The sequence below is a fragment of the Amblyomma maculatum genome, chromosome 11, assembly GCF_055883805.1.
Source record: "Amblyomma maculatum isolate TAMU_Amacu chromosome 11, ASM5588380v1, whole genome shotgun sequence".
Classification (NCBI taxonomy): Eukaryota; Metazoa; Arthropoda; class Arachnida; order Ixodida; family Ixodidae; genus Amblyomma; species Amblyomma maculatum.
In genome coordinates, this window is record NC_139354.1 from 159,154,213 (window position 1) to 159,167,615 (window position 13,403).

Sequence of the window (13,403 nt, forward strand, 5' to 3'; positions counted from 1 at the left end):
CAATACCCGACATATGAGAATCCATCAATTGAAAATAATCAAGAACAGAGAACTTGGAGGTGAATGTGAAAATTGCATTCATGTAAACATAGGATGTCGACGGCCTTATTCCTGGCAAACAGCATCAACTCGCTCTGTTTGTCTACGAACCGGAATCCCCGAACATTCAGGGAGAGCAAATGCACAACACCCATGACTGCTAGGAGCATCGACGGTTTAACGTGCATTCTACAGAGCCCCGCCATGGGCGGTTTTTGACACGCGCGGCAATTTTCGACCGCAAAGTTCGTGGTGGGGCCTTTCGGATTCCGATGGTGGAGGGTGGTGCATTTGTAGTCCGGTCTGACAATGCCCATTTTCTCCGTCGCGTCGTCTGTGGCCTCGTTCACCGGTTGTTGCGTGGTCCTGGCGACGCTCGCAGCTGACTCCAATGCACGGTCGCTGATGGGAGCAGCTATCCGGCTCCTGACAGGAGGCGCCTGTGGTCCGCATCTCGAAGAGACAACGTGCCTGGCGCTTACTCGAACGTCAAGTCGCCTGTTAGGCGAAATCGGCGTGCCATTTTCAGGAATCTCCTCCATGGCGTCCGACGTTGCGCTCGATTCGTCGCTGCTGTTGGCGCTGTCAGTCTCTACTCTGGGAAGGGGCGGCAACAGGTCGGCAATGACTGCGCCGAACGACTCCGCTTCGGTTGAAGGCCACCCCTCGTGCCCCTTCCCGGCCGCTTCCACCGTGGGGGCGGACTCGAGCTCCTTCGGGTGGCTGGTCGTCAGGTCCGCGCCGGCAACCGGCACTCGGACTGCTGGCGTGTCCCGTGGGTCTTTCCTTGAGTCGGTACGTAAGGCAGCTGGCGCCGCATAGGACCGTGGCTGCAGGCAGTCCGCTGTGGCGTGGCTTTCACCGCAGCTCCTGTAAGCCGCTCTGCATCCGGCCTTGTCGTCGCAAAATATTTCACAGCGAGCGCACCGCGGTATACGGCACGCCGCTGCCGATGTGGCCGTCCTGTCCGCAGCGGGAACACAAATACCGAACACCTCGTAAGTAGAACATTGCGCGTTGGCCCAGGACAGTCAGGAACTTTGGCACCGCCTACTTCGTTTCCGCCCTGACCACTCGCTTTGCCGATGACCCTTTAGGACTGGATGGTTGATGTCGAGCACCTTGCCATTGGAGCTCTGTGCTGGCGCGAGCACCGCGTCTCCCACGAACCGCGGCACATGGAACGCCGTCACTTGGGCCACGGCGGAGCCCACGCAGGCTACAGGGACGGAAGTGCCGTCCAGGTTGAAGGTGCCTACCACGTGCATCTTCCGCACAGCCGATGCCGATGCCATGCCGATGAAGAACATCATTCCTCGGTTGTGCTGGAGGCTCTTCAGCCCTTTCGGCCGAGAAACGCCTTGATGCGGTTTGCGATGACGTCCGCCGTAGCGTCGGATGTCACTTGGAACAGAAAACAGTGCGCCTTCGCGGGCGGCGCGCGGAACACCGGAGGGGCAGCAGGTCCCGCGCCTCCCATGACGACCCGGGCGGCCGACAGGGCTGTCTCAAACGAAGGTTGCCTGAGCACCGGTAAGGGCGCGGCGCATGGGCTCAGAGGCTAGTAGCGGGACCTCCGGGCCCGGAGGAACTCAGAGGATCTGCTCTTGGTCCCGACGAACTCGGGCAGCATGCCCTCGCCCTAGCCGCGCTGTCTCGGAATCTTCTTGGCTTCCCGCCGTCTTTATAAAAGCTATCCGATTCCGAGCACATGTCGCGCCTCGCCGTAAAGTACGCACATGCCCAGTTGCACTAATTCCAAGTACACCGAGACGGAGGGGCAGCAGCGCGCGTAGTTAAAAAGACCAAGAGGGGCGCGGAAGCCTCACGAATTCAATGCGACACACAGGACGCCGTTCCAGCAGTGCATGTTGCACTTGCCACGACGGAACGTCTCTCCGGTGAACCGCTGCCACAGCACCGTCTGAGAAGCTCTGCACGATACAAGCTTTACCGAAAGCAACAAAACGACGTCTGACACATTATTAACTGGGTTTATGTTGTGTGCCGTCTGCAAACGGCAAAACGAAGGCATGATGGTTCTAAGGATACATTTCTCTCCTCGGTGTGACAATACATCGAAGACACCACTGAACCTCAGGCATTCTGGAAGATTCCACCGAGTTTTCAAGAGCAAAAGCGACCGCCCAAAATATGGTACACTATATATAATTTCTGCACGATACCTATACCGCGCTCTTTTCAAGAACCAAAAAGATAAACTTCAACAACATAAGAATGTGAAAATGTTATTTTATGTTAAGTTTTTACTCAGTAGTTCCAATAATTACAAGCCATTGTGAAGATGTCTTTTCACGCCATTAATGCCGCTGGCAATGGGTTTCTGTCCCCGTTTTGTTCCAGTTAACGACACCATGAGATAGGCTTGATGAATGCAGCTGTAGAACCGGATTAAGTGCGGTGTATGGGAGAAGCCTTCACCCTGCAGTGGGTACAGTCTGGCTGATGAGGATGATGACTTGCGATTCAGACTGCCTGGGATGCACTGAATGGAGCAGCGGTCGGAAAACCAACATATTTCGATTAAATCACAATGCGGCTAGGCAAAGGAATTGCGAGTGGTAACGGATGATCGCGTATTTCAAGAATGAGTGCAAAAAAATAGCGGACTATCGCACAATTCAAATATACACCAAGCTAAGATTGTGAGGATTGGACCTTTTGGTTGTCTCGTGTCTATTTTCGTAATGCCCGTCTAAGGTTACCAACAACGCAAACGCGGGGGCCAGTTGGTTGATCATACTGGTGATTACTACGCTACTTGATAGACAGATCAAGTGAAAGACGACACACGAATGAAGCGCAAACCTACAACTGTCTATTTTTATCAACACAACACGTACATATATACATATAGCATTCTCGTCAAAACACAAACACATCATCCATGCGCGTGATCAGGCACGTTATCACTTTGACCACAACTCCGCATCTGCAAAACTATCATATCTAGCTCCACTTTTGTGAGAGCCACAGATGATGTACTAACGCACGTATCTTTTTCTGCTAACTCAATTAAGAAGGCTTCTACGATTCCTGTTTCAAAACTTTGCTTTTGTTTGCCTACAATTTCAGTCCTGTGGAATAATGGTTTGCAGCCAGGTTCGACAGCAAGCAATGTTGTGCAAAATTCACAGGATGGCTGATTTTCCCAAAGTCATTATGATGTTCCAAGAGCCTCTTATTAAGACATCTTCCTGTTTGTCCGATGTATTGTTTTTCGCACGAAATTAGTATCTTGTAAATGATTTCTTCCTCACAAGGTATGAACCTTTTTCGATGTGCGATTTCACATTCCCTCTTCTTGCCATGCTTGTCATGTTCATTTACTGCTTTACAGAGGCTTAACTTTTTTGGCGCCCTAAATATCACCTTCAAATTAAGTTTGTTTGCCACCTTCTTTATTCCATGTGACGCTTTATATATATAAGCAATTACAACACATGGCTCTCTGATGCCCTCTTCTCTCTGCGCCTGCGTTCTCTTCGTCATGCTTTTCAGCAGCTCTTCTGCCACGGACGAAATGACACTATCTGGAAAACCACTGGCTTTCAGCCGGGTTATTTGCATACCAATGCACTCTGTCATTTTGTGATCGCAGGACATGCACGAGTGGGCAACAATCCTTTTAAAAAGCTTGGACTGGCTGGAATGGAATCTCATGAGGCTTTTTTCGTTTTTGGTATGATACCACCAGCATGTGCGCATGGGGGTGTCAAGTATTTGTAGGTCAAGGAACGTTATCATCTCTTTATCAGGTACTTCGTAGGTAAAGTCAAGCCCATTGAACTTGCACTTGAAAAGCGCGACCATCATATCCGCGTCGACTGTACCAGGTCTTTCTTTACTAAAACAAAGTAAAAAATCATCTACGTATCGAAAACATGCTACAACTTCCCAGCTATTCAGTTCAGGTTTTAGGCTGCGGTCTCCCTTTGTCATTACAGGTTCGAAAGGACAGGAGCTATGCACGACCCGATACAAATTCCTCCTCGCTGTACGTATATTTTCCCTTCGTACAGTTCATACAGGGATCTCAGATACACCCACAGTAGTTCAAGGAAGCCGCTGACGCTCGTCCCGCACTCGTTATGAAACTTCGTTGGTCCGTAGCTGTCAATACATTCTTCAACTGCTGATATCGCGCCGTCTTGAGAAATTGAGTAGAACATGTATTTCACGTCTACTGACATGCACGTCACAGGTTGGCCTTTCTTCAGGAAGGTGATGACTTCTTCGGAGCATTGCCCCATGTATGGGTCATCACAAGTCAACCTAGACAGTTGTCCCTGCAGGTATCTGCAGACCCTTTTAAAAATAAAATAGATTTAGTTTGTTGGGTTAGACGTCCCAAAACGAAACAGGATATGAGAGACGCCATAGTGGAGGCCTCAGGAAATTGCGACCACCTGGGGATCTTTCACCTGCACTGACATCGCACAGCACATGGAACCTCTGCCTTTCTCCTCCAAGCACTGCTCTACCACGGCGGGAATAAAAAAACGGCGTATTGGAAACTCAAAGTACTGCATCTGTCACTTTTTCCTGTGGGCACGTCAACCGCACCGTAAGGGAAGGTGGGAGTGAAAGTAGAAAGAAAGCGTGAAACAGAAAGGTACAATTAGCAGCCGAGCCGGCTGCGGAGTAATTTCGACCGCTTGGGGATTTTTAACGTGCACTGACATCGCACCGCACACCTCGTTTCGCCTCCATCGAAACGCAGACACCGGAAGTAGTGTTCTACCTCGGATCAGTAGCCGAGTGTCTTAACGACTGAACAACCGCGGCGAGGCGCTTTCCTTTAACGCCTTCTCAAGTTTGTGCAGTAATTTCAGTGTATGATTACAATGTTCCTGCCTTTCCTTTCCTCAGTATGCAAAATATCTCGCCAACCCTGAATTGGGGTGTAGGGCTTTACTGAGATATATAATACACATTTTTTTCCTCGCGAGCTCTGTACGAACACGCACTCTGGAACGGAACCTAAACAACTGTTACTACAATATGGGAGCCAGAAAAAGGGGGTAACTATGGTTCACAATAGTTACTTCAGTTTCTGCGGTCACTCAAAATATTTCTTGTCCCCTTTCTTGTGTCCCCACAAGAAATGGGACTCTAAGGACCTTAAAAATTACAGACCAATCAGCTTACTGTCTGTTACGTATAAGGTATTTACTAAGGTAATCGCTAATAGAATCAGGACAACCTTAGACTGCAATCAAGCAAAGGATCAAGCTGGGTTTCGGAAACGGTACTCTACTATCGATCATATCCATACCATCAATCAGGTGATAGAAAAATGCTCGGAATATAACCAGCCCTTATACATAGCATTCATTGATTACGAAAAAGAATTTGACTCAGTTGAAACCTTTCAATTCGGTTTATTTCCATCAAAGCGGCAGGGGCTCGAACAAAAGTGAAAAACACTTCACTTGACGAGGTTCAAGCCCCTGTGTACAGCGGTCGTACAATACAGCATACAGCGGTGATGCCTTGGCGGTGATGCAGGCATTGCGAAATCAGGGGGTAGACGAGCCGTACGTGAAAGTGCTGGAAGATATATATAGTGGCTGCACAGCAACCATAGTTCTGCATAAAGAAAGTAACAAAATTCCCATAAAGAAAGGTGTTAGGCAAGGAGACACAATCTCCCCAGTACTATTCACAGCTTGTTTAGAGGAAGTATTCAGAGACTTGGAATGGGAGCCGTTAGGGATAAGGGCAGATGGAGAATACCTCAGTAATCTGCGATTTGCTGATGACATTGCCTTGCTAAGCAACTCGGGGGATGAACTGCAAATAATGATTGATGACCTAGACAGAAAAAGTAAAAGGTAGGCTTAAACATCAATATGCAGAAGACTAAAGTAATGTTCAACAGCCTCGGGAAGGAACAGCAGTTTACATTAGGCAGCGAAATACTGGAAGTAGTAGGCGAATACGTCTACTTAGGACAGGTAGTAACCGCAGATACGGACCATGAAAAGGAAATAACAAGAAGAATAAGATTGGGATGGAGCGCATTTGGCAAGCACTCGCAGATTATGACTAGCAGCTTAACGGTATCGCTCAAGAGGAAAGTATACAACAGTTGCATCTTGCCTGTACTCACCTATGGGGCTGAAACGTGGAGGCTAACCAAGAGAGTTCTACTTAAGTTGATGACCACCCAGAGGGCTATGGAACGAAAAATGGTAGGGGTAACATTAAGAGATAGAAAGCGTGCAGAGTGGGTCAGAGAAATAACTCAAGTTACCGACATTCTAGTAGAAATTAAGAAGAAGAAATGGACATGGGCAGGACATGTAGTGCGAAGAGAGGATAACCGATGGTCGCTGAGGGTAACAAACTGGATTCCAAGGGAAGGAAAGCGTAGCAGGGGTCGGCAGAAAGTTAGGTGGGCGGATGAGATTAAGAAGTTCGCAGGGGTGAAGTGGATGCAGCTAGCACAGAACCGGGTTAAGTGGAGAAATATGGGAGAGGCCTTCGCCTTGCAGTGGGTATAATCAGGCTGATGATGATAAATATTTCAGTGCAATTTTTTAGTGACCTGTCTGGCAATTGAAACGTTTTAGTTACAGTAAACTCTTGTGTGATTATAACAGGGGGATTCTATGAAACTCCAGAATAAAAAGTACTGTAGTACAGTTCAGGAAAGTATAAAGTTGCGAAAGGCCTAGGAAATATTTATTTATTTATTTATTTATTTATTTATTTATTTATTTATTTATTTATTTATTTATTTATTTATTTATTTATTTATTTATTTATTTATTTATTTATTTATTTATTTATTTATTTATCAGTGTACCCACAGAACCTGTATGGCATTACAGCTGAGGATGGCAAAATACAAGGCAAGAGCGTAAATCCAAAAGAAAATTGCATCAGCAACCAGAAATACGCAACACTTAATCAATTCAGTTTCAACAGCACCGTGAATCGAATCCCATCCCTCATATTTTGTGAATAAATAACATTTTGAAGAGGTGGAACTATGCTTCTTTCACCTTGCTGTAATGTTCTCCCACTGTAGTGTAGTTTTTTTCCACTGAGATATAAGCAGTGCTCACTTTGTCTTCTGCGACTGTATGTAGTGCTATACGCGGTCAATGAGGGATACGAATGAGCATTCTTAAGCATCGCTACTGCCCGCTGCAAACGCACTGAGGTAAATTTGCAATTCGAACAAAGAAAATCCTGCATGCATCCTTCTCGATTGAACTTCAGAGCCGTCTTGTTTCGTCATTAAAAGTCTTCAACCTAATTTGACGCAGTGGGCGGCGGCTCTGCTGGCTGCGTTCTGGCGAACAGACTGTCAGCTGATCCCCGGGCCAGCGTACTGCTGCTGGAGGCCGGCGGCCTTGAAGATGCCACCACCGACGTTCCCATCTACGCCCTGCTCCACTTTCACGGGCCGTACGACTGGAATTACGCCAGTGAGCCCCAGGAACACAGCTGCCTGTCCCTCAAGGAGCAGGTAATAGAGGAATGCTCTTTAAGGTTCGCCATAATAAAGTGGCTTTGTCAACGTTCAACGCTAAAACCCTAGCTAGATCAGTAGTGCTGTTCGGGGAACTAGAGCATCGAGCTTTACCGGAGAGACAACAAGAAGGCAGGTTTCCTTTTCAATAAGTCATATACATGAATTCTGTAGCATTAATGTGAGAGTAATTAAGCTCAATAAGCGGTATAAGCTAAACGTAAACGCTCCATTCACTTCCTGCACTAACAGCATGTGCCTCGCTGTTGAAATCACGAACTTGGGTGGCCCATATCACCAAACATTGTGCTAGCACATTCACAAAACTTGTATTCATCCGAAGAACACTGGCTATGTCCCCTCCATCGGTTAGACAATTAGCTTACAAAACATGCACCCGCCCTAAAATAGAATATGCCATAGCAATATGGAACCCCTACTAAACCTACTTGATTCTCTCACTCGAGGCCATTCAGAATCGTGCAGCACGCTTCATAACTTGCCAGTATTCAGCTCGCCACAGCGGTACTAACTTGAAACCATCTCTCGGCCTTCAAAACCCTTAGCGCTTCGTCAGAAACTTGCGATCATTTCTCTTTTACATAAATTATATTTCAACTTTTGTGCACACCGAGAAAACTTATTGCGTGCTCCTTTCCTCTCACCCCACCATTTATTTAACTCCCGAAGCATACAACGTTTACATGGTTCCACAAAAGCCTTCAACAAATCCTTCCTCCTTATCGCCATAGAGGAATGGATCATCCCTATTGCGTAGTTACTTAGTCTAATATCTCCAAATTTAGGCAGCTACTAACCGATCATTTCGACATGCCATAGACACTTTTTCTTGCGCTCCATTATTAGCAATCCGATTTGCGTGCACTGTTGCGTCAAAGTCTATTTTTCTTTATTTCACATTTCTGCCACTTTTGCTTGCTATAGTTGACTTTACCGCATGGCCTTATTTTGTTATGCTTTGCTACATGATTATCCGTATTTAATGGGCACTGTCTCGATCGGCTGAATTTTCTTCTTTCCTTAACGTTTTTTTCCTCAATTTGTCAATGTTATGCATGTTTGTATTTTTTTCCTTCGCTTTAATGCTAATGTATGGCCCTTTCTCGCCGTTGTCGCCCCTCCCCTTATATAATGTCCCTGACAGGGATCTCTAAAAGGAATGATAAATCATGATGATAATGATAATGAGGTTGTACGAGCATACGCACCTACATGTAGACATAATGACCAAGCAAGCAAGACGCTTCTATGAAGATGTAGAATCGGCAATGAGGAAAGTAAAAACACATTATAATGTTCTGATGGGTGACTTCAATTCCAAGCTAGGCAGGAAGCATGCCACGCAGTAGGCAACTATGAAATTGGATTAAGAAATAGTAGGGGGCAGTTACTAGATGAGTTTGCTGAACGCAATACCTTGCCAATCATGAATAACTTCTTCAGCAAAAGTGAAGGAAAGAAGCCAACAGTCGGCGAGGCCAAAGAAAGCGTTGGGGATGGTACTTTATGTATTATTTTTTTAATGTTTACTTGGATAATGACAGAAATTAGTAATGTAATCTGTTTTAAGGGAAAGATAATTAAACACAAAATAGAAGAAAAAACAACGTGCCGATGGTGGGAACCGAACCCACGACCTCCGAATATCGCGTCCGGTGCTCTTCCAACTGAGCTACATCGGCCGCTGTCCCCCCTGCTACTTGCTTGGGTATTTAAGTTGTCTGTATACGAACCTTGAGAGTGTTCATCAGCGCCACCCTCAGCCATAGCGGCGGACGTGGAACGCCCTTTCTCGGCTTCTTTCCTTCATGTATTATAACGAGCACCCTCATTTCCCCTTAATTGATCTGCTGGTAGCTTACGGGGGTCTCGGTTCTGGCAGTCTTGAAGCCATAGGTAGTGTAAGAGGGTTCTAGCAGAGCTTTCGCCCTCGCTCTTGATCACGTTCTACGTAACGGTGGCGGTAACAAAGGATGTTCCACGTCCGCCGCTATGGTTGAGGGTGGCGCTGGTGAACACTCTCAAGGTTCGTATACAGACAACTTAAATACCCAAGCAAGTAGCAGGGGGGACAGCGGCCGATGTAGCTCAGTTGGAAGAGCACCGGACGCAATATTCGGAGGTCGTGGGTTTGGTTCCCACCATCGGCACGTTGTTTTTTCTTCTACTTTGTGTTTAATTATTTTTCCCCTAAACAGATTACATTACTAATTTCTGTGATTATCCAAGTAAAGATTAAAAAAAAAGACAAAGTACCATCCCCAATGCTTTCCTTGGCCTCGCCGACTGTTGGCTTCTTTCCTTCATGTATTATAACGAGCACCCTCATTTCCCCTTAATTGATCTGCTTCTTCAGCAAACGTAAGAATCGCAAGTGGACATGGGAAAGCCCTAACAGGGAGACTAAAAGTGAAATTGATTTCATAATTTGTTCTAACCCCTGCATATGCAGGATGCAGAGGTAATCTTAAAGGTGCGATGCAGTGACCACGGGATGGTAAGGATTCGAATAAATCTCGATTTGAGAAAGGAGCGGAACAGATTAGTGAGGAAGAAGTCCATCAACGAATTAGCGGTGAGGGGAAGAGTACAAAAATTCAGGCCTTCGCTGCAGAAGTGGATACTCAGTGATAATCGATGAAGCCGACCATAGCCTACAGCCAATGAACAATATTTTCAGAGATGTCGTTACTGAGTGCGCGGTGGAAGTAGGCGATAGAATTGTGTGAAAGGACACCGGTAATCTAAGGAGACGAAAAATTTGATTAAGAAACGCCAAGGTATGAAAGCTTCCAACCCACTAGATCGGATAGAACTGGTAGAGATTCAAAGCGGCGCAAGATGGCCGACATAAGGATGCATAGCATTGGAAAAATTGAGCATGATCTATAGAACGCACGTAGCTTGGAAGCGGTAACGAGAAAATTAGTCATACGTAAAATTCAGATATATGCACTGAGGGACAAGGCGGGCAATGTCATTATTAACATGGACAGGATAATCAAGGTAGCCAAGGAGTTCTATATACGGACCTCTACAGTAGCCATGCTGTAATGAAGAGCAGTCAGATGTCCCGCCACTAACGAAGGACGAGGTAATAAAAGCCTTAGAAGCTATGAAAAGAGGGAAAGTAGCTGAGAATTTGTTGAAGCACGGAGGGGATTTTGTGCCAGAAAAACTGACCACCCAGTATACGTAACGGCTGATGACATCGAAAATACCGGAATCGTGAAAGAACGCTAACATTATATTTATTAATAAGACAGGGGACGCTAAGGACATGAAAATTTAAAGGTCAATCAGCTCACTATTCGGTACGTACGACATTCTTACGCAGCTGATCGTCATTGGGATCAGGCTATTCCGAGACTTCTAAAAACCACAGCATCGGACAGGTTTTGACAAGGGTACTCTACCATCTACCATATTCATACTATCAACTAGATGATAAAAAGGGGATCGGAATATAACAAGCTCTTATACATAGCATACACTGACTACGAGAAAGCGTTTGACATTTCCGAAATCTCAGCAGTGATGCAGCAGTTGCGATATCAGGCTGTACGTGAGCCACATGTGAAAGTACTGGAAGATATCTATAGTGGCTGCACAACAACCATAGTTCTGCATAAAGAAAGTGATAAATTTCCAATTAAGAAAGATGTTAGGCAAGGAGGCACGATCTCCGCAATGTATTCACAGCTTACTAGAGAGTGTATTCAAAGGCATGGAATGGGAGCAGTTGGGTAAGCTCAGTAATCTGCCATTCGCAGATGACATTGCATTTTTAAGTAACTGAGGGGACCAACTGCCACTAATGATAAATGGTCTAGACAGGAGAAGCAGAAAGGTAGGCCTAAAGAATAATATGCAAAAAGGCTAAGGAATTCTGAACAGCCTGGGAAAACAACAACAGTTTAAAATACGTGCCGGATCGTTGAAAGTGGTAGGCGAATACGTGTACATAAAATACGTAGTGACTGTTGATCCGAACCACAACAAGGAAATAATCGGCAGAATATGGTTGGAAATGGAGTTCCATTTGGAAGGTACTCAAACATTAGGACAAGCAACTTACCGGTACCATTCTAGAGGAAAGTGTGTAACACTCGCATCCTACCAGTAGCGACATATAGGGCTGGAACATGAAGGTCAACGAAAAGGGTTCTGCTTAAATTTAGGACAACGCAGAGGACCAAGGAACAGAAAATGGTAGGTGTAACATTAGGAGATAGAAAACGTGCTGAGTGGGTTTGAGAAATAACTCAAGTTATTGGCATTCTAGCGGAAATTAAGAAGAAGAAATGGGCATGGGCAGGTCATGTAGGGCGAAGGGAGGATAACCGATGGCCGCTGTGGGTAACAAACTGGATTCAAATGAAATCAAAGGGTAGCAGGGGGCGGAAAAAAGTTAGGTGGGCGGATGAGGTTAAGAATTTCGCACGCGTCAAGTGGATGCAGCTAGTACAGGAAGGGGTTAATTGGAAGATTATGGCAGATGCCTTCGTCTTGCAGTGGGTATAATCAGACTGATGATGATGATGATGATGATGATGATGATGATGATGATGAGGAGGAGGAGGAGGAGGAGGAGGAGGAGGAGGAGGAGGAGGAGGAGGAGGAGGAGGAGGAGGAGGAGGAGGAGGAGGAGGAGGAGGAGGAGGATTAATTGTGGGAATTTTATTTATTTCTTTATGCAGAAGTACGGTTGCTGCGCAGCCGCAACAAATTTTTATTTATTTTATTTATTGGTGCCCTCGGGGTAAAGCATTACAGAGGGGAATGGGAATTACAACAATATTATTTGGGACATATAAAACGTACAGCATGTAATGACATAATGAGAGAAACATACAAACAAACAAATAAGCAGATCATGGTCATAAAGCACTTTTATACTAGGCATCATTGCGCAACATTGGACACTGATGACTGGAACAATGATAACAGCTCAATTGTTTCCACTGACGAAGGAAGGTGGTTCCAGTCCACAGATGTACGAGGTATTCACGAGTCGGAGAATACTTTGGTGTTACATGAAATTAGGCCGACTTTGTGTGCATGCTCAAGGCGTGAAGATATATATGTGGGTGGTACGAGCAATTCATCATGTAGTATTTCGTGATAAAATATTTTGTGAAAGAGGAACAGTCGCGCAAATCTGCGGCACTGCTAGAAGTGGTATGCCTAGGTTTGATTTCATGGCGGTCACGCTGGCGGTGCGATGAAAGTTCGATAAAATGAAATGAGCTGATTTGTTCCGAATTGATTCTATCTGATTTGTAAGAACTTCAACGCCTAAGTCTCATATAGGCGATGCATATTCTACTTGCGAACGAATTATGGTTTTGTAAAGCACTAGCTTCGTGTTAGTAGGGGCTGAATGGAAGTTACGCTTGAGATACCCGAGCATGCGATTAGCTTTGTTGACGATGTATGCTATGTGCTTTTTCCAAGGAAGGGTGGAAGTGATGTGAATGCCGAGGTACTTGTATGACAGGACAGATTCTAATTGGTTACCGCCTAGATGGTAAGGAGATATGTTAGTGGGTGAACGGGACACGCGGATGTATTTACATTTGTTTACGTTTAATGTCATATGCCATTTACAGCAACATAGGTTAATGTTGTCAATGTCGGCCTGTAAAGCGCGTGTGTCAGTGCCAGATGTTATTTCGCGGAAAAGAACGCAATCATCAGCACATAGATGGATGGATGAGGAAACACGGTTGGGCAGGTCATTAATATAGATTAGAAAAAGTAAAGGCCCAAGTACAGTACCTTGAGGAACATCGGAGATAACTGGATGCAGGGGAGAGATAACATCGTTTTCGCA

At 45.7% G+C, this 13,403-nt stretch overlaps 1 protein-coding gene across 1 annotated transcript in view; it reads left to right on the plus strand.

The window, feature by feature from the left end:
* LOC146175270 (uncharacterized) overlaps positions 1–13,403 on the plus strand; it is a 303,458-nt gene that overhangs the window by 85,696 nt on the left and 204,359 nt on the right. The window contains exon 2 of the mRNA XM_084584704.1: positions 7,341–7,543. Coding sequence (XP_084440830.1) covers positions 7,341–7,543 — 203 coding nt within the window. The remainder of the gene's footprint in view (positions 1–7,340; positions 7,544–13,403) is intronic.